Source organism: Adiantum capillus-veneris, chromosome 17, assembly GCF_014529385.1.
Source record: "Adiantum capillus-veneris isolate H3 chromosome 17, ASM1452938v2, whole genome shotgun sequence".
Classification (NCBI taxonomy): Eukaryota; Viridiplantae; Streptophyta; class Polypodiopsida; order Polypodiales; family Pteridaceae; genus Adiantum; species Adiantum capillus-veneris.
This window is the reverse complement of record NC_140947.1, coordinates 30,846,265-30,868,850: the sequence shown is the minus strand read 5'-3', so window position 1 is coordinate 30,868,850 and position 22,586 is coordinate 30,846,265. Positions and strand designations below refer to the sequence as shown.

General features: G+C 48.3%; 2 protein-coding genes across 2 annotated transcripts in view; one reads left to right on the top strand and one right to left on the bottom strand.

Moving 5' to 3' along the window:
• Positions 1-22,036, bottom strand: part of THFS (10-formyltetrahydrofolate synthetase) — a 41,510-nt gene extending 19,474 nt beyond the window's left edge. Inside the window, exon 1 of the mRNA XM_086486417.1 lies at positions 21,749-22,036. Coding sequence (XP_086342543.1) covers positions 21,749-21,907 — 159 coding nt within the window. The 5' untranslated portion in view covers positions 21,908-22,036. The remainder of the gene's footprint in view (positions 1-21,748) is intronic.
• LOC147437010 (uncharacterized) lies at positions 16,461-17,099 on the top strand. The gene has a single exon (XM_086486418.1). It carries the CDS (start codon positions 16,461-16,463, stop codon positions 17,097-17,099), a length of 639 nt encoding a protein of 212 aa, XP_086342544.1.
• Positions 22,037-22,586: the final 550 nt, after the last annotated feature.

Genomic DNA, 22,586 nt, shown 5'->3' with positions numbered 1-22,586 from the left:
GAATTCGTTCAATCGGTCCCAGTTTCTTCAAAGGGCAGGTGCTAGGGAGTCGGGCCTATTTTGTGGCTGCACTTGGCCAGCGTGAGGCAGTTTTTTCATGTCGGTGCATTCTAGCCATGTTTAGTCCTTGAGTTTTGTGACGGGACGTGTTAGATTTCAGATTCCTGTCTGATGGTGGCTCCAGTATCTCCCAGGAGCAGATTAGGGAGTGAGAGCCTTCTGTGGGTGTGCCAGGCTGTATCTGAGGTAGGCATACCTTTTTCTCTGCGATGCACTCCACGGTGTTGCTCGCCCAGTAGGCTGGCATGAGACAGGACCCCCGTTTCTAGGGTTTCTCGAGGACAGAGTCTCGAGTGTTCAGCTAATAACTATGTGTGCCAGGTCACTTTTAGTGAATTTACATATTTATTAGCATTTTTTAAGGCCATTTATCAAGATCGTGGGGTTTTGCAGTAGGTAGGGCAAATTTGGCAATCTATAGATGCAACCCCTTCCCTTGTACTTTTGGCATGTTGTTCAGTGTAGAGATCCATTGTTTTGGGCATACACACCCTCTCTCTAGCATTTTGGTGCACGCGGCCTCTCTCTCTCTCTCTCTCTCTCTCTCTCTCTCTCTCTCTCTCTCTCTCTCTCTCTCTTTTTCCTTGCATCTCACTTCCTCTTGCTAGCGTCCCCTTCCCTCGCTTTGTACACACCCTCTACGATGTGGCATTGAGAGAGAGTGCTCGCCACAAAGTGCAAACGCTAGAGAGAGAAAACGAGCCCAAATGCTGGTAATCTGCATTCAACTTGCCAAAAAGTACAAGGGGGGAGGCTGCTTATATAAAACAAACTCCAGTTTGCCCTACTCAGCTACAAAACCCCACGATTCTGGAAATTGGCTAAAATGGCTAATAAATATATAAACTCACTAAAAGTGACCTGGAACACATATTTAGTGGCCGAAGTGCAGATGACTCGAGACTCTGACCCCGGGAAACCCTAAGAACAAGGATCCTGCCTCATGCCAGCCTATCGGGTAGCAATACCATGATGTGCACCGCCGAGAATAGGTACGTATACCTCAAGTACGGCGGGCACAGCCACAAAACAGTCCTCACTCCCTAATCTGCTCCTGAGAGATACCAGAGCTACCACCGGACAGGAAGATGAACTCTATCATTCACGCCATTGCGGCACTCGAACGGACTCGAAATGCAACGAAACTTTAGGAGGAGGTCTAAGACACCTAGGGGCACTATCCTACCAAGTCTGGTTACAATCCGACATGGTACCAAAATCACAATCCATCATGAAAAAGGTCCTGAAAACTACAACAAAACATACCAGAAAGGTTGCCCTATGGTCCAAAAACACTCTCTTACGGTCAAAACATCAAAAAACAGTGATTTAAGCACTCAAATCTGAAGATAAGGCTCATTAACGCGTAGTCGCGAACCTCAACAAAACTGACAATGCTTACACTTGAATGAAAGAGCAAAGAGAGAGGAACACAATGCAAGTTTCGAAATCGAAAACAAATTACCCAATCATTAGAAAAGTTGATTACAAGTTGGAGCTGCTTAGTAGCTTGAGTGTACGTTTTGCAGAGCTCCTTTCTTCAAATAAATCTCCTTTCACATTAAAGTTATTGACCTTTATACCTAGGGCTTTCTAAATGGCCAGTAGCCGGCTCACATTAACTTTTATAAATGTCATGACAGAATTACAACTCAAGGAGTCGACTTGCTACTCTGGAATCAGGATTTACACAGAGTATCACTACACGAGCTCGGAAAATTAATAGAGTACAAATGTGGTGTCCGGCTACGTGTCTGGTCAGGTGGACGTCTGTTCGGTCAATCTGCTAACGCCCAGCCACCTCCACATCCCACACCACCATCTACTTTACACATTCTCTCTCTGACATATACACTCAGCACGTCTAGCACGTCTATAGTGACATATATCAACTTGATCCATCCGCACCATTCAACACACTCACCACACAATCCTCATCTGTTTTACATGATTCATCTCTCGATAGCTTTCCGTATCACAACGGCCCACAGACAGATGAGATCCCTTACCCGCCGTAAAAAGCAGTAATTTGAGGAGACACAGCAGCTAGATCTCTTCCACTTACTGATGAGCCAAGATTCAATAGTGGCTTGGCGTCGACTACAGCAGCCTCGCCCCATTCACCCTGATTGAGGACCCACAGAGATGGTATGATTATGCCAAGAGGCTCTACCAGATCCTAGGACAGTCACCCATACCAGAGCCTGCGGGACCCTCCACGACCACCTCTGCTTTCTTCACAGCAGTTATGTCAGAGAGAGCTACACGCCACCTACATCATGGACGCTCCACAAATCACACAGGTATGCAAAGTGAGCACCTTATATATGTTGCAGATACACTAGCGCCTTGCATTGCAATGCTTTTTAATAGAGCATTGGTAGAGGGATTGCCTTCATAGTGGACTATGCACACTATCCACAAGTCCGGGGATCCACTTGACCCAAGCAACTATAGGACCATCGTGATTGGTCACACACTGGCCAAGCTTTATGGAGTAGTATTAGAGGCGGAGCTGCATTCTTATGCAGAGCACAAGTACTTACGAGCACCGGGATAGGCAAGTTTCAGACGGGCCTTCTCTACCATAGACCATATTTTCACGCTGTATTGTCTGATTGATCAAACAAAGGCACGGAAGAGACGTCTACACTGCTACTTTGTAAATTTTCCCAAAGCCTTTGACACAGTACCACGCGATAGACTCTTCCATCGCCTTCGGTCACTGGGGGAGTCCCTTCGGAGATGATTTGGGGGATTTCCGCTCTCTACGAGCACGTCTCAGCGAGACATGGATCACGCCAGTACAGCCTCTTCCATCAAAGATGATGTACTACAAGGATCATTTCATGACCATCTTGGAGGACAGCTTCATTCAGAGGCCTAGGTACATGGATGTGTACATGTCCCCCAGTGCCAGAGGAGCCATCCAGCAGCTCAGAGTTTCATCACATAGAGTAAAGATTGAGGCAGAGCGAGCATCTCACTCTCCCAGCGCAGCGGATCTATAGAGTTTACACAACACGGGTAGAGAGCGAGGAGCACTATGTTTGCAGCTACCGAGCTTACCTTGACAGGACAAAATACACTTAGAGAGCTCATGGACCCTAGAGATCAAAGACAATTGGGTCACTTCCTCCAACATAGAGATCTGCTACTACAATCACTTGGAGAAGGTAGTCACCCTCGGCTTACAGACTTTTTCCATCAAGCGACCCTTGTACCACCGGTCATTACCACACCCCAAGCGAGTTACTCTAGAGCAAGCAGATGAGCTCCGATCCAAGAGAGGTCCTATAGCGGTGGGATATCGTGCTCGACGAGCACACCAGAGAGAGATTCACCAGATTCGGACACAGCATGAGCAGGACAGATAGAGAGAGATACAGCGAGCATTCTCTGACCCTGTTGCTATACTACAAGGGCTTTCTTCCACCTATGCATTATATACTACACCCCCAATTTGGTACCGCATGGAGCTAGTTTTGCGTATCATGGTTGTACTCCCTGAGCGTATAGTTTTTTCACATCCACTAGAAATAGAGCTCCATCCCCTCCTTATACATGCACATGTAATCACTCCACCTCTAATGAGATTATCGTAGCCACCTCAGTTTGTATCATTTTTTTCAGCACTTTTACCCTTTTTTTGGATATCCAAAGGATACACGTGTATGGTTTTGTCTCATAGGACGACTTCGGCCTCTCTCTCTCTCTCTCTCTCTCTCTCTCTCTCTCTCTCTCTCTCTCTCTCTCTCTCTCTCTCTCTCTCTCTCTCTCTCTCATATCAGCGATCTCTCTTCACCTCTCTCTAGGCTTGTTTGCAGCTCCTTGCTTACAGTTGTTTGCAAGTTCGAGGCTACCCGAGGCCGTAGCGGTGGGCTCTCCTGGTTCAAAGGGAGTTCTCTCGCGATAGACCCAAGATCCAGTGGCTGCCCATGTTCGGGAGGAGGTTTTGCTTGCAGTTGCAGACTTGATTGTCGTTCGATTCACCTTAGCCGCTGCACCTTTGACCTTTTATACTCCTAGATCTACAGCCACACTCCATCCCCTCCGCACCTACCCATGTTTACACCACCTCACCTCACAACTTAAGGGTTTTTCTAGTGGCTTTTTTTTTTGAACCTTTTGTCATTTCATTGGGTATCTAAGGGACACACTCATGTATAGTGTTATGTCTCATAGGCCTACTTCAGCCTTAAGAAGACGTTAAAATCTCAATATCTCTCTCTCTCTCTCTCTCTCTCTCTCTCTCTCTCTCTCTCTCTCTCTCTCTCTCTCTCTCTCTCTTCAGGGAGGAGTTGCAGCCATTGATACATATAGCCCGCACGGATGAGCAAGCTAGGTACATGTGGGTGAGATTGAGAGCAGAGACAGGCAAATATCTTTACATTGCTATTTGCTACTTTCCCCCGAGTATGTCAGTTTATGCACCACCCAAAGGACAATCCCCCTTTTCTATTTTGGATGATGACATATGGGAGTTCTCTAGAGATGGTGACATCATCATTCTAGGGGATTTCAATGCTAGGACTGCCCATCATCAGACAGTATTTTATGATACTTCAGAGGAGATGCTGAGAGAGCTGGATGTTGCAGAGACGGGCCTATCCAGACTATCACAAGATGGGGAACACACTGAGTATGGACGACACTTGATAGACATGGGGACTGCACATGGATTGGCCATCTTGAATGGCCTACAGAGATTTCCTGTTGCGGGGGGTTTACATGCTTTCCACACAGACATGGAGCCAGCATAGTGGATTATGTCATGGCACAGTCGAGCTTCATATCTAGTATCCAAGATCTCATGGTTGGACCCAGACCTGTTGGTGTGGCAGTGGATCATGCTCTTATGTCGTTGACCATCTCTTTTCAGTTTAGTGTAGCACATAGGCCACGGGCAGCAGCCCCTACTCGCTACACCTTCACACGGGAGATGGACTCTGTATACATAGATAGGATCTACAGACGCCTGTGCACAGAGGAGCCAGGGCGACCTCTGGAGGAGCTTACTACTATACTGACACAGACACTACATGATGCAGCAACAGAGGCATACCCACAACCCAACCTGAGCAGAGACGCCGTTCGAGGAGCATGCCCTTGAACAGTTGGTATGACGAGGAATGCCGGGACACTAGAGCTAGACTTCAGAGGGGGGTGCTTTTGGGGGACATCACTCACAGATAGTTACAGATTGACTTCCGACGCCTAGTGCGGCGGAAGAAGAGGATAGAGCAGGATCTATACCAACTATTCTTGAGTCAGGACTCACGTGAGGCATGGCGGCTCTTTCATGAGCACTCCCCCCCCCCCCCCCCCCCCCGGCCATCACTTCTACAGAGGCCTGGGGCTAGTACGCATCATCTCTGTACACAGTTTCTGAGCAGCCCCCCCTTCCCGACCCCCCCCCCCGATCCATGCCCACACACATGTGCTTTTTTCACCGCTGAGATGGTGAGGAAGGCCATTGACAGGATGAGGACTGGGAGAGCATATGATCATGATGGCTTAGTGGCTGAGCATTTCACGCATGCCAGAGATCTACTAGCAGAGCTTCTAGCAGTTATGTTTAACAGTGCCATGTGTGAGGGCTTGCCTGATACTTGGAGCCTATCGACTATTGTACCTATCTTCAAGTCGGGAGACCCTATGGAGCCTGGGAATTATCGCACTATCATGATTGGACACATATTGGCACGGTTGTACGCATCTATTCTTGAGCAGCAGCTGAGTAGATGGGCAGAGAGGGAGGGGATATGCGCAACAGGGCAGGCAGGGTTCAGGAGGGATTTCCGCAAAGCATTTGACACAGTGCCAAGAGCTAGATTGATGCGCAGATTACAGCAGATGGGAGTACCCACAGAGCTCATTTGGGGGGTCATGGCATTACACAGGTCAGTAGTGGGGCATGTACGCACCTCAGAGGGTTTATCCACACCGGTTCACTCCACTAGTGGGGTGAAGCAGGGCTACCCGCTCTCTCCTACTCTATTCGGTATGTATGTGGATGAGGTTTCTGACTACATTGAGAGAGATGGTGATAGAGGTGCACAGCTGGCAGGAACATGGATTCCACTATTGTTATATGCTGATGATATTGTGTTGATCTCCGACTCTCCGGAGGGGATGCAACGTCACTTGGATGCTTTGCATAGGTTTGCCCAAGAAAGCGGTTTGTCCGTCAACCTTGGTAAAACCAAGGTCATGGTTTTTAATACCACCCCACATTGGATCAAGAGGTCAGCGCCCGCATTCACATATGGCCAGGAGACAGTGGAGTATACAGATGCTTACACTTACCTTGGAGTGGTTTTTAGTGGGCCAGCATTTTCATTGAGGAGGGCAGCAGAGACTAGATTGACCAGAGCCCATGCAACATTGGGTAGATTGGAAAGGATGTGTTCACAGGTTCAGTTTCAGGAGCCTCGGACAAAGCTTTGGCTCTTTGACACTTTGGTGGCTTCTGCATTGCTTTATGGAGCTGAGATTTGGGGACCTTCATTGGATCATCACGAGAGGACAGGCCACAGTGATGGATGGGGGACATGGAGAAGCCTCTGGTCTCTATGATCTCACGGCTCATTAGAGCCAAGGCTTCAATACACGCGCTATTGTCCGAGAAGAGCTAGCTGCCCCCCCACTAGTGGTTGAGGCGCTCACCAGATCTGCCTCCTTCATACACCGCATGTGGGAACTTCCCAAAGACAGATATGCCCGCCTTGCACTTTAGTCCTCTCGACAGTTAGCCATGCAGGGAGATAGCGCATGCTGGTATGGGGAGATGACATCATGGTTTTAGGCGCATGGGTTCAGCATAGACAGATTGCCTCCCTTCCAGTACTCACTGGATGCACCCTCTCTGACTCTTACACAGTCCGAGATCACCAGGCTCATCCACCAGGACTTGACTCAGCTAGACACCGGGAGGATATGGATACAGCTAGCACAGGAGCTGGGCACGAAGATGGCTTTCTACAGAGACCATCTCTCCAGCTTACGGAGGATGGTTTTGTGACGAGGCCCAGATACATGGACACCCACTTGTCTCATGGGATACGATGTGCTATTGGCCAGATACGCACATCTTCACACCAGCTGCGAATTGAGACTGGGAGATACAACGGAGTACCAAAAGAGGCCAGGACATGCCCCCTGTGTGGCATGAGTTGCACTACACATGCCACTGCCCCATCTACTACGAGATACAAGGCCGCTTCCATTGCTTGTTCAGAGAGGGCTTTGGACCACTCTCCAGAGTCATGCGGTACGAGGATCAGAGATGCCTGGGTATGTTTTTGCTCAAGCTGCACACACACACAGAGAGCCTGATGAGAGGAGAGGCTAGCCAGTCTCAAAGACAGATCACAGACTTCTTTAGAGCTTCCATTGGACACCCGGAGGAGTTACTACCACAGCACAGCTCGTCGCCTTACAACAGAGGCACACTGATCGACCGAGTGACTAAGCTAGGGAGATCCATACGCCCACGACTACGGAGGAGGACTACACAGCATCGACGGAGGCTGCATCAGAGGATTCGGATCACTTTGGCCCGACGTGCATGACGCTCGGTCAGACTACTTACCATGGAGGAGATTGATGAGATTCGCCAGCGACCGATGTTGGATCTCTTGTGATCTAGCTATCCCAGCTAGCTGCTTAGCTCACACCTAGCAGTTTAGGATTCCATAATATTTTATTTTTCTGTCATTTTTGTCATCTTGTTACTCTGACTTTGTATCAGATCCAACACATTGTAACTTTCTGGTCTCATAGGTCGCTTTGGCCTTTTGAAGACGTTAGTATAACATTTCATCTCATTTCATTTCATCCCTCCCTCCCTCTCTCTCTCATGTTGGTATGCAGAGATGGCATCTTGGTTTCAGTTACATGGCTTTAGTATGGACCGGCTAACCCCATTTCAGTACTCTCTGGATGCACCCTCCATCTCCCTCACTAGGGAAAAGATTACCAGGCTCGTCAGAAGGACTTGATTCAATTGGATAAGAAGAGGACATGGATACAACCTATACATGAGCTAGGTACGAAGATGACTTTCTATAGAGAGCATCTTCTCCAACTCACGGAAGATGGTTTGTGATCAGAACAGGATACATGGATACTCATCTATCCCACGGGATACGATGTGCTATTGGTCAAATACGCACATCCTCCCATCAGCTAGAGATCGACAGGCAGATTTAGAGGAGTACCCGCTGCGTCCAGGATTTGTCAGGTGCACCAAATAGAGCCAGAGACAGAGCTACATTACATATGTACTGCCCAGTATACTATGAGATACGATGCCGCTTTCAATGTCTATTCAGAGAGGGTTTTGGGCCACTTTCTAGAGTCATGAGATACGGGATCAGAGATCCCTCGGATTTTACTTACTGGAGATTCGCAAACACAGAGAGGACCTCTTGAAGAGGGGCACAATGAGAGAGATCCAGCGACAGCGAAAGATTACAGATTTCTTTCAGTCATAGACAGAGGGGTTCGAGCAGCCCCCACAACATAACAACACCAGAGGCACCAGAAGCATACTGCTTGCTCGAGCGATAGAGTTGGGGCGGTCCCGTCGCCCACCGATGAGGGGGCCCTCTCGATATCGACGCAGATTGCGACAAAGGATCCATACCATATTGGCGCGACATAGGAGCCATCCCGGATACTGATTATGTATATGATGCCTCGACTGTCAAAGAGCTCCATTGTATCAGCTCACCCTTTGTATTTCCTATTCCCTTTGTATTTCCTATTCCCTTTGTATCAGCTTTCACCCCACCCCTACCCACTATTTTATTTTCTTTTCAGTTCTTTGTACTTTTTGTACCCAGACCTCGTATTAGATTCACCACATGTAACCTTTTGGTCTCATAGGTCATTTTGGCCTTTTGAAGACGTTAATATTACATTTCATTTCATCTCTCTCTCTCTCTCTCTCTCTCTCTCTCTCTCTCTCTCTCTCTCTCTCTCTCTCTCTCTCTCTCTCTGTGGAAAAGTCAAGGCTGTATATTACTGAGTACAATATAATCCCCAGCGGATGCCAAAATAGCCTATCACGTGGGGTGTACAAGCTGAATATAAGGAGGAGAGCCACTATAGCGACAACTCGACTAGAACAATCTCATGGTGGTCGGTGTGATGAGTGGAGGAGAAACCACCGAGGAGGGGCATAATGCCACGTAATCTGGCCACCTGTAAGTGTGAAGAAGAGTGGGAATCGGGCCCAACGCCGAAGGAAGGCAAATCGGCGAGCCTCGGCTGCTCGAGATGTACATGAGGAAGAATCCCACTGCCAAATCAGGGTGTGAATGATGTCCAGCCAAATGGCAGTGAGGGTATCCTGAAGGAGCTGTGGAGCCGCACTTAGAATGTGGAGACAACGAGCTCTCCAAACATTCCATAGTGTAATACTAGTGATGACTGAAAAAACTTCATCACCTGTCTGAGAATCCCCCTGCCAAGCAATCTGTGGGAGCATAGCCAAAGTCCCTCGCCGATAACCAGCCGAGGTAAGCATAAAGGCTGGATCTATGTCTGAGCCCTCGTAAAAAAGATGGGGGCCGGGCATCGGCATCAACCATGAGACAGATCCCCAAGTAAGAAATCCATGCTGAACACCTACTCTGCTAAGTAGAAAGCAAACTGCAAGCCACACTACATGGGAAGCTGAGCATGACCAAAGACAGTGTGCAGGTGACTCAAGTAGTCGCAAAGGACAGCGAGTACATAACGGATCATGACCCATAGTAGCTAGCCAAGTCCCAACTGGAAGTCCCGCATGTGCAATCATCCACATGAAAAAAGAAATACGACGAGCCGCATGTAAATCCCAGATGGCGGACCAAAACTGCTGCAGATAGGCATGGGAGAGGCCTGAATGTAACCAGAAACGCATACGAGTGGGCTGCTCTGGCTGTTGTCTCATCAATGCTAACCGTCCAATCCTGACAGTGTACTCAAAGAAGGATACAGGTGCACCGGTGGGGTCAGAGTGAGGCCAATGCCACTCTCCTGGGTCCCAATAAAGCTGAGATAGGGCATGACCCTCCCACACCCAAAGCCTCCAAAGTGCAGCATCAGCGGAAGTGAAACGGGGGTCAACGCAACGACGCTTCCCGCGGGGGCCAACTACTCTGATGGCCTCCCATCGAGCGCCGGGGAGGACAAGGTGCGGAGAGGTGGCATCATATGTCAATCTAGCATGAATCCCCTGAGACTGGTCAGTATCAACTGTGAACAGCATGGTGTCTAAACGAACTAATAAGAGAGTGCTCTGAGCAAAGAGGCCTTCCCAGCCACAATGGGGAGGCATCTGAACCGTGCCTCTCATGACTGCATCCCACTGTGAAGGAACGGCGGAATCAATCTAAAGCAGTCTGTCTGTCACCCCGCGACCAATGTCATAATGTTCTGCCACAAAATCAGCATCCAGCATACGTGTCTCATGAAACAACCGCATAGAGGCAGCAGGGCCAGTGTCCCAAGCAGCCCAATCAATGTGAGTCCTCTCTCCAAGCTGACGGGGTGGATTAACCGAAGAATCAAGAACTGCAGCATTCCAAATGAGAGGCTGGCGCTCAATCTCCTCACGACATGAGGGAGGTGAGCGTATGATAGCCCGTCGCATGGAAACCCAAATCTGAAGGAGCGATCGGATGAAGGGTGAGAGGGTGGTGGTGGACAAGGGGGCATCCGTAAAGAGAAAACGATACCTTGTATGCCAAGTATGACCATCTCTAGTGCCGAGTCGTGGAGTCACTGCGCAAAGAGCGGCCTGAAGAAGCATCTTCCAAGGTTCTTGTCCGGGAAAAAGACCCCGAACAATAAGCTTGGTAAGAAGGGCGCGGCTCTGTAACTCTGGATCAATAATGCCAAGGCCTCCCTCTGACCTAGGACGAATAATCGTGGACCAGCGAACTCGAGCACGAGTATCAGTAGTCCCATCTGTGCCACTCCATAAAAAGTTTCACACTAGGCGGCGGAGCAGAGCTATCACACCAGAATGTAACATCAAACAAGAAGCTGTATACCATACTGTAGCCAGAATGACCTGGTTGGCGACCAATGCACGGCCAACCAACGACAGATGACGTAAAGACCAATGGCATAGCTTCCTGCGAATAGACTGTAGTACGGGTGCAAACTGCTGCTGTGAGGTAACATCGAATCCAACCTGAAAGCCCAGATATCTGCATGTCTGACCCGGTTGCAGCCATGTGAAACCATCAGCTACCCCCCAAGTAGGTATGTCATCACTGTCAACCAGTAACCCATAGGATTTATGCCAGTTAATGCGTGCACCACTGGCAATGCAAAAAACCTCTAGGGCCTCCCGCATGGCATCAAGAGCAGCTAGCAAATAGCGTAACATGAGCATAGTGTCATCAGCAAACTCCTGATCGATAAGGTCTGGAGCTATAGGTACTGGCATGGTCAAGCCACGAAATGCATGACTCTGAGCACGAAGAAAGTCGGACATAGTCTCTCCTACAAACAGATACAGATATGCTGCTAGAGGACATCCCTGACGCACAGATCGAGAAAGCTCAAAACTACGACTGACACGGCCACCAATAGTAATAGCACTGCAGTCCTGAAGAGAGCAGAAATGCCTGAGATCCATCTCAAAGGGAAACCCATCCACGCTAAAGATCCTTCGAGAAAGTCCCACTCAACACGATCGTATGCTTTCTCGAAGTCAAGGATGAAAAAAGCGAGAGGCTCAGAAGATGATATGGCCCACTCTACTGCCTCATAAAAAGTGAAGATATTATCCAGGATGCATCGATCCATGACAAAGCCTGTCTGAGAAGTATGAATAATATCTGGTAAGAACGGCCGCAAGCGATGGCTGATCAGTAACGCTAATATCTTATAGACCGAAGGGAGTAGGGTAATACGTCTCCACTGTCGGAGCTGAGTGGTGTCACCCCCCTTCGGAATAAGAGAGATGAGACCTGAGCAAAGATCCGGATGCATATATCCTGATGCAAAGATGTCCTGACAACCGCGAAGCAGTGGTATATGCAATACATCCCAATATGTCAAAAAGAAAGCTCTAGTGAGGCCATCCTCTCCTGGACAGGAGGATGGATCAAGACTCTCTATAGCAGCATGGAGCTCTGCAAGTGTGAAGGGTGCCAACAAGATCTCTGCCATAGTGTCTGTACAACGGTGTCGCGTGTGATGCCAGATCTGCTCACGGGCAAGTAAAACCTCAGTAGTGCATACATCAGCAGTGAACAATGTCTCCAAATAAGCTGCAGACATATCAAGTATAACATCAGGATGCATATGTAGTGTCCCCTGAGCATCGCACAAAGTCCAAAGGGTGGTGCCAGGAGGCCGCTCTTTACGCGCAGCGAAGAAGTCTTTATTCATTCAATCAGCTTTAGCTATCCAATGAGAGACTGAAGCATGATGAGTGAACTCAGACCTAGCCTCCTGTACGCGACGAATCTCCTCTGTGAGCTCTGTCTGTCTAGCAACGAGAAAAGCATCCTGAGGCCACTCCTCAAGCAAGCGCAGAGTGGAACCAAGAGGGATGTGAAGATCAGACTCGCGTACTCGCAACTAACGATGAATAATAACAGTTTGATCACGGCAGTAAATACTAGACTGAGTAATGCAATGAGCAAGAACTCTCTAGGGGGTCCACAATAAGAAGCATCCGTGGACCATAAGTCACGAATCTACTGCTGCAATATTGGAGTGGTGAGAACACTGTCAGGGATGCGGCAGCCTCGTCTCTGTGTAGAGGATCTAGTAAAGGAGATAAACAATGAGATGGGTAAATGATCTGAGAGGCTAGTCCCTCTCCATATAGTAGTAAATCCGCCTAGAGCTGCTGCCCAAGGGCCAATGTAAAAACGATCAAGTCGCTCTAATAATCTCCCCTGCTGTCTCTAAAACCCCCAAGAGTAATGAAGTGTAGCAGGGTGGTGACCAAAAGAGGGTATGTGCCAGGCGTCAACACCTTGAATAGCTAGAAGAAATCGATCCCAAGCTGGCTGCTCATCGGGAGAAATGGATGATAGAACTGGAGGTGTGATGGCGCGCCAATCAGAGTCGCTCTCAACGTTGTTGAAGTCACCTCCAACAACCCAAGAGTCTACAGCAGGTAGAACAGCAACCAAAGAGGACCAAAAAGTAGCCCTCTCCCGAGGAGTAGTGGGTGCATAGACTGACATAAAACCAATGATAGATTCCCGAATCCGAATAGAAACATAAACTGCTCTGCCAACGACAAGGGTGCCATGTTGTTGAACTGAGGCCAAGTAACCTGGCCCCACTGAGATGCATACACCGCAACTCTGTCCATGAAGGCGCAGAGCAGGCTCCCAAAAAGTGCGGCGCCTGAGGGCATGAGATTACCAAAGGGAGTGGCAATCTTATGCTCCTGTACTAGTAATATATCCACAACGCCCACTACATGAGCGTGTAAATCTCTACGAAGTAAAAGCTTACGGGAACCTTTTACCCGAGAAGTCTGTAAACCATTAGCATTCCAAGAAACTACATGTAAATCCATAGACTGCATGAAAGAGTGTGAATAGCATCTGACTAACTGCGCATCTTCTTGGAGGCAGTTGGGCCATCCAAGGGGTGAGCTTCAGGCGGTAGGAAAGCTACCCGCAAGCCCTCTCTAAGATATGGTGTCTCATTGCACCAACTGCGGACCTCAGCTTGTTTACATTGCATTACCGATGCTGCAGCTTTGACACCCCAAATGCGCATAGACATAGGAAGCACCACATCTGAGGATACATGAATGACCATAGGCAATGAATAGCAAGCATAAACATCACTCCACTCCATAGCACCAATACATGAAGGGTAGTGAGGAGACAAAACATCAGGAGCGGAAGTAGACAACCATTAATGAAGCTGAGCCATAGTTTGTGCGTGCACAAAATGTAGAACCTGATCCTCGGACCATTCCTGAGCAGCGTGGAATGGAAGGAAAAAGGAATGGGTAGGCTGAGAGTGACTGCCTATTAAAGAGGGAACACAACCTGTCTTGTGATGCATAAGATAGAGCTGCACCCGCAATGGCCCTTCTAAGTCACCGCACATCTCAGCCCGATGAGTGCCCCAGGAAAGAGGGCAAGAGCTGAGAAAACATCGTGGAACGTAAGTATGAGCTGCTAAGGGAGGGGGAGGACCAGAAGGCGGAGGGGGGAGAGTAAGGGCGAGAGGAAGAGGAGGAGAAGGGAGAGGTAGTAGCGGTGAATGATCCATCTGCATGGGAACAGGGACCTCGGGAAGAGGGGAAGGAGCGGGCGGGGGAACTCCAGGTGAAGGAGGAGCTGATAGAAGAGGTAAGTCATCCTGTGGCGAAGAAGAAGAATGGCGAGGAGATGCAGGGGGTAAGGGGGTGGTGGAAACTTGAGAGGGAGCAGGAGAGGTAACACTGGGAGCTCGCTGCGTTGTTGGTTGCTGACGAGGACAGAAGGAATGATTACGACCCACTGTATGCCATGCTGCCTCAGTGTGAGCTGAAGCGGAGGGAGGAACATGGAGGGTCGGAGCTCGAGGAGCGCCTGTAGGCTGCCGAGGTGCTTGAGTAGTAGATGGGAAAGAAGGAGGAACCAGCTGTTGACGCTGACCACGTGGCTGAGCATGACCGCCACGAGCCGGCTGTTGTTGCCGCTGATGTCGTGGCAGGGTGGGGCAATCTCGCGCCAAGTGTCCCATCTCGTGACAGGGTAAGCACTGTCTTGGGCGGCCAGTGACTACCATACGTAGAGAGTAGTCTCGATCGCGCACAGCCACAGTAACTGTATCTGGTAATGAAGTATCCCCAAACACCAAGAACTGAATGCAAGGTGGGCTAGATGAGAAGATGCAGGATCCTGGAACTACCATGCCAAAATAAGCAGCAATCTTCTGGAGGAGATGCTCATCGATAAAATGGAGAGGCATATCCGGGAAGGAGAGCGTCAAAGGGAATCTGGGAATAAGGTGTCGACTGTCAAACTCCTCAGTGGAAAACTCGGGATACCACCTCGTCAAGTATATCATCCTGCGATCTGAGAGTATCGGAGAGCGAGCCAGGAGAGCTGAGGCAATGGCTGGATCTGAAAGACGTACCATGAATATGCCTCTGCCAAGGAGTGTAAGCTCCGAGATCCGTCCCTGAGTAGTGCCCAATGCAGTCTGACACCAATCACGTATAGAAGATCGGGGTGGAGACTGTCCAATCATCCGGCCAACTAAGGCATGCTGATCCAAGTGTTGTACTTTGGAGTCAATGCGTGTCAATAGGTCGCCAATGCAGTCCACGCGACAGGCAAGTGGTGATGGAGCGCCGTGAGTAGCACTTGAGACTGGCAAAGCCGCCATGAAGAATGGGCGAGACTGGCAAACGATAAAAGCAAGACCCGAAGTGAAGCTTGGACTCTCTCTCTCTCTCTCTCTCTCTCTCAGGCAGTAGGCAGATGCGCGCAGGCCACAGTTAGTGTTTCGCACAGTTAGGGTTCCGAGCAGTTAGGGTTTCGGGCAGTTAGGGTTTCGCACAGTTAGGGTTTCGCACTGTTAGGGTTTCGCACAGTTAGGATTTCGGGCAGGCAGCAGCAGGTTCGCGCAGGCAGCAGGCGACGGTTAGGGTTTGCGCAAGCAGGCAGATTCGCGCGCAGCTGCACGTTCGCGCATGGCAACAGGCAGAATCGTGCGCAGCACAGGGCAGATGCAGATTCGCGCGCACGCTAGAGGCAGGTTCGCGCAGCAAGTCGCGCGTTAGGGTTCCTGGCGCAACAGACAGTAGGTCGCGCGTTCCCCTCCTCTCTCTCTCTCTCTCTCTCTCTCTCTCTCTCTCTCTCTCTCTCTCTCTCTCTCTCTCTCTCTCTCTCTCTCTCTCTCTCTCTCTGGCCATGCCTACCCGCCACCTTCCTCGCCAACACTGCCCCACCGCGCAGCCCTTGCACCCCCTGTAGCTGCCCACGTGCCACCCCTGTGGCTGCCTACGTACTGCTGCTGCTCTCACCCGCTGCTGCTATTTCATCCCCTGCGCGCGCCACTGTTGCGGCTGCTGCTGCACCCGCTGTGGCTGACCTGTTGCGATTGCACAGTGCCAAGAGTGTAGCGCCTGCCGCCGCTGCCTCACTGCACCAGGCCCGCTGTCTCACTACTGCATGTAGCCACTGCCGCATGTTTCCCCACCTATGCAATCAGCGCACATTAATCAAAGGTTATCCAGAAGCGGTCGAACAGTGAGCTCATCGCCTCTTAAATCAATGCCGAAGGACACGCCCCCCAAGGATTCAAGGGACACGACGATCACATGTACTACACAGGACATTTAGGGACTGCTACTGTCTATCCAAGAACAGGTACGACAACAGAATGAGGTTATTTCACGCCAAAATGAAGACATCAAGAACATGACACTACGCAACCAAGAGTTGGATCATACCATTGCACTGCAAGCTCTGAAGCTTCAACAACAAAAAGACACCCTGAAAACACTGCAAACTCAAGTGCTGGAACAAGGCAGTCACATAACACAGGTCACCAATAATGTAACCGATGAACCCGAGGGGTCTCCTCCATCTTGGGCACAGATAGTGAAACAAGAGAGGACAATGGGACACAAGACAGGAGAGATGTATACGTATGAGAGTATGTATACGCATGAGGATTCTACCGAATACAAGGAAAGGGAGAAAAGATCCCAAAACATTGTGATACGAGGCATGCCAGAACCCGAGGGGGAAACAGTCATGTCATTGAACGTAGACGTTACCACCCTGTTAGCAGAAAAGCTTGATATGCAAGATGCAGGGGTATATGGGGCACATAGAGTGGGTCAGAAGAAGACTGATGCTCATAGGACAGTTGTATGCACAATGTTGGATGCTCGCAAAAGGGCCATAATTTTGGAAACTGCACGCTTCTACTTGAAAGGCACTCAGTACTATGTAAGTGAAGATAGAACACCGACACAACAGGCAACAAGAAGGAAAGCATATGAGGAACATCTCAAGGAGAAAAAACCAGCATCACCGCCTAAAAATGCATAGGGGCACGCGACCCATGGGATCACGACCATACAGGTTACAAGCTGGAATTGTAGAGGTTTCCCATGGCATAAGGGAGAAGGGCTGGTGGATATTCTACCACAAGCTGACAAACTCTTCCTATTGGAAACATGGGAACAAAACACATGCAGGCTGCCGGACATTAGTGGATATATCAAGCACTCCGTATGGTGGAATGGTACCAAAATGCGAGGACAAGGAGGTGTAGTTGTAATGTATAAGGAAGAGCTTCAAAAGATGGTTGAGGTATGCAAGATCGATGACCACAAGCGCTATATATGGGTTAAGGTTTGCTCATCAAAAGGATTGATCTTTGTTGCATGATGCTATACCCCGCATCAAGAGTCACCTTTTTATGACACAAACCAGCTATCCAAAAATGACCCCTTTGCTGACCTATGTACATACATTGCAATGTATGCACAAGAGGGAGCAGTTGTCCTTCTTGAGGATTTGAATGCCCGGATTGGAAACACGCAGGTACAATTGACAGACCATTCAATGCACCCTGCAGATAAGAATGGGGAACTTATACTTGGTTCTATGTGGGATAGATGTTCAAGCGATAACATCATGAATGCACAGGGGTCAGCCATGATAAGTATGATGAACTCAATGCAGCTTGTAGCCATGAATGGTGCGGATAAGTTCGTACACTCTGGATCATACACTTGCTACACGGCAAACCATGGGAGGAGTACAAATGATTATGCCTTGGTGAGATACGATGCATTGGACTTGGTCCATAGTTTTGAAGTGGGTAGCAGGCTACCAACCTCCGACCATACCCCAATTCATATATGCCTACACATGCCCAGTATGCCTATTGTCAACACAATGAATACACCGAATTGGTCATACAAAATGCAACTCACGAAGAAAGAGGACTATGCTAGTCTCTTAGATAGCTTACTGTTTGACCGGAACATGCCTTGTGACATTGAAGAGACGTGGAAGATCTTCCGACATGCAATGGAGGAAGCGGCAAAAATTACTATGGGCAAGTATCAAAATGGTAAACAGACTAGGAAGGGTTTACCTCATAATCCTTGGTTTGATGCAGAATGCAAGGAGGCCAAACGCAAGATGAGAGGCTTAGCACAACACTCAACTGAATGGGAATGGGCTGCTCAAGAGGAAAAAGAGACGCATGTATGAACTCTCAAAAGAACAACTAGACCTCAGCAGGTTCAAGAAAGAGCCAAAGAAGGTTTGGCGTAACATGAAGGGGAAGAAAGGGGATGGGATGGGATATTTCAGCCTAAATGAAATGTATGCTTATGTACAAACTTTGTATGCCCCGTCGGGGACTCAAGAGGCGATATACACAGGGGCTCAGGCCGAACATCCAAAGCCCATCACCTTCCAGGCAGTCATTAAAGGCCTCAAAAGCCTGGAGGATGGGAAAGCAGCTGACACATTACATCTTACCTCTGAAATGCTGAAATGGTCAGGTATTGAGGCTAAGAAATGGATACACCATATGATGAATCAAGCAATCAACCAATACTTACCCCAAGATTGGCAAGAAAACTGGGTGAAAGCGCTCTTTAAAGGAGGTGACCGCAATTTGCTCACTAATTATCGCACCATCATGGTGAGCTCATGTATGGCAAAACTATTTGGAAGCATTATTGAGAAAGATCTTAGCACATGGGCTGAAAATAACGGGAAACGTGCCATTGGACAAGCAGGATTTAGAGCCTGCCACAGCACGATAGACCACCTTATCACACTCCGGGTCTTGATGGATGAAACCAGGCTAAAAGGCAAAACCCTGTATTGTTGTTTTGTGGACTTCACGAAAGCGTTTGACACAGTACCCCGTCAAGGGCTATGGTCACGTATGGAAACTCTGGGAGTTCCTATGCATCTCAAGGAAGCAGTGGGACGCCTCTACCAAGAGGTCAGATGTAAACTCAAGACAAACACAAGTTTCTCACAAGAGTTCAGGAGCACTATGGGAGTTAAACAAGGATGCCCTTTGTCAGCTACGCTTTTTGGACTATGCATAGATTAGCTTGATGATTTCATTAACAAGGCTATGGGAGAGGGGGGAGATCACCCTAGCATTGGTACTTTCACGCTTCTGCTCCTCATATATGCCGACGATGTGGTTCTCTTTGCCTACAAATCCCTCCTTCTACAGAAACTTTTGGATGCAGTACATGCATTTTGCAATGCAACGGGCTTGTCAGTCAATGTAGCCAAAACAAAGGTTATGTCAATCCACACATGTAGAAATGAGAATCAGCCCATCATCACGTATGAGGGGCAAGCACTCCAAGCGGTTGAGAGGTTCAAGTACTTGGGCATCTATGTACCTTCAAACCATGCATGGGGAAGTTGCGCGCAAAACAGAATTGATGCAGGACAAGCGAAATACTATGAATTTGAGAACATGTGCAAGCAAAGTGTCACAAGGCAATGGGAAATCAAGTCTCTGGCATTTGATGTATGCGTGGTCCAAACAATACTTTACGGTGTAGAGGTATGGGGGGGGAGTATCCCCGCTAGCACTTGGAATGACATTGAAAAAATACAGAAAAAATTCCTATGTAGACACATGGGGATCAAAACTACCACCCCATACTCAGTGATGCTTTTGGAGACGGGCAAGAGACCCTTGGAAATGCAAGCCTTACAGAGGGTACACAGATACCTCATGAAAGTTAAGATGATGCCGGAGAGCCGTCTACCCCACATGGCATGGCAAGCCGGATGTAAACCGCAAAAGAATTACAAGAGTAAATTTCTCACATCCAGTCTCGTAGAAGACATACGGAAATGGTTCTCTAGATAGAATGTGGGAGACCATGTGGACATGCACATAGAGGAAGGCACTGAACATGAGCATGGGCTGAATTTTGACAAAAGCATACTTGAAGCCCTACACACTAGATGGAGTACAGCAATACACAGGTCCAAATTTGAATACTACAACAAACACATCAATACACGATATTGGGAGACCTACAAGACTGGGGACACCCAGATGCATATCAGGACACCTATGTCCCACCGGGCAAGACGGGCCATTACTTTGATGCGGACGAGATCACACATGCTCAAGATTGAAACGGGAGGGTGGCTGAGTATTAAGGAAAATAGAAGGACATGCACACAATGCAATTTAAACAAAGTGGAAAGCGAGGCCCATGTCACCATCGAGTGCCCAACATACGCACACATCCGTGTTGATTTCCCACTACTATTGCAAGGAGATGTCACCTTTGAGGAGCTTCTCTCTCGGACACACCCCTCCTCAGCAGCTTTAGGCATCTACTTTGCCAAAGTATTGGATCATCACACAACACTAACACACAAGAAAGCTACTAGCCCACTACCCCCTCTACAGACATGAGGGGAGCCTCTTGTAGATTTTTTTTGTGGTCCCATGGGTCATTTTGGCCCCCCGAGGACGTAAATACAACATCATCATCATCTCAGATTTGGGGTCTGCACCTCTCTCTCTCTCTCTCTCTCTCTCTCTCTCTCTCTCTCTCTCTCTCTCTCTCTCTCTTCCATCTTAAAAACGTCTCCTCTCATAGGCCGACTTTGGCCTCAACAAGACATTAATAAAGCTTTCTCGCTCATCTTATCCTCTCGTGCTCTATCTTTCCCTCTTCAATAAGCCTGCACTTTGACAAAAACATCTTGCTGATCTTACCAAATAAAGGTTTCCTAGATATTACCATGGCTAGCACACCTAAGAGACATATTACTTCCAATCTTGGGTCTCAAAAGTCACAATGGCACAAACACTTGCTGAGCTCAGGGCGGCCAATGGCATGGGCAATAGTCTAAATGCACTGCATGCCACTTCTGCTCTTCCAAGCCAGAAGTTAACATCTAAGAGGGAATAATAGGACTTTCAGCGGACCTAGAACAAGGACAAGGTCTAGTCACACCACTAGACAGTGCACTGCTGTTCTTCCAAGCCAGCAGTCTACATTTAAGAGAAAATAAAAGGACTTTTGGTGGACCTAGAACAAGGACATAGTCTGCTCACACCACTAGACAGTCCACTTGCCACAGTTGTATATACATCATACCTACTACGTTACCAGACCCTTATTATAATTATTTCCCCATACAATCATGTACATAGCTCAACTGTAGGATTTGAATTCCCTTACGTGCATGCAGTTGTTTCCATAGTGCTGAATGAATTGCAAGTGAGTTTCCGATGGCAAATTCATGAGCTTGAATTACCTTTGAAAATGGGAAATAATACTGTCACAATAGGCACAAATAATCTCTTTCTACAGACAACAATTATCAGCACAGTATCAAGGGAGAGACTTGCAGCTACCTTGTGCGGATGAAAAAACCCACCATGGCCCAAAAACAGTAGAACCAGCCACTTGCTTCATAACAAAACATACAGCACAATCATCACAATTCCTCACTGCAATGCATTTAAGGATCTCCCCTTACTCTTCCATCAGCTGCTGCCCAAACTTCCGATTCAAGCGTTCTCGAAAAGTTTAAAGATGCTTACATCACATAGAGCACAATCATCACAATTCCTCACTGCAATGCCGTTAAGAATCTCCCTCTCACACACACACACACACACAGTTTTTGCCTAGCATAAAACGCACATACACGCAAGCACACGCACCCACCTTGGCCTTTGCTTTGCCATACAACTCGTAATGAGCGGGATCCAGGCCTATCTCCGAAGCAATGACGCTGATAGGGAAGGGCTCCACAGAGTTGGCGATGTCAATGTCGGCAGGGACAGGCGAAAGGACCTGAAGCTTGCGAGCTGTGGAGAGCGCCATGGCGAAGTAAGCAAGTATAAGGAATTGAAGAGAGTAAAGTAGGAGGGGTAGACGAGAACGAGCAGGCAGCTAAGTGAGTGAGCGCTCAAGCGTGGACAGAAGGTATCCCCCTCGTGTGATGGGGCGGAACTTTTTTCCAAAGTCAAGCTTGTGCAACAGATTAACAGCCAAAAACGCTTGAAAACTTTGAAAGGTGATTTCAAGTTAAAATTTCAACCCTCAAAATGGCGTTTTCCATAAAGAACTTTTTGGCCGCACAGGTTTTAGAGTTGTGTTCTCTTTTTCTGGCTTAAAATAGGATTTTTTTTTTAAAGCTTGTTTTATGGTATATATATATACCTAGCTAGATGAATCCAGGATAAACGCAGATTCACCCTTGAAGGAAAGTGCAAGGTATAGACCCATGGTAGTCACCCACAAGACAATATAACCATTAGCTCCATCGTGCATAGTATTGACTAAATACCACATGGGTGCCCATACTGTAACCAATAACAAACTAGGGTGGGTAGGTAGAATAGATTTGATGGGAATAGAAGGCTTAGGGGTGTGGAGGTGGTGTGGTCCACGTATGCTAAGGTTCTTGATAACCTTATCCTATTCTTGCCTAACAAAGGTAGGACGTAGTTTTGTGTGCATTGTCCCTTGCTTTGTGGCAACCTCCAACGATTGGGAATCT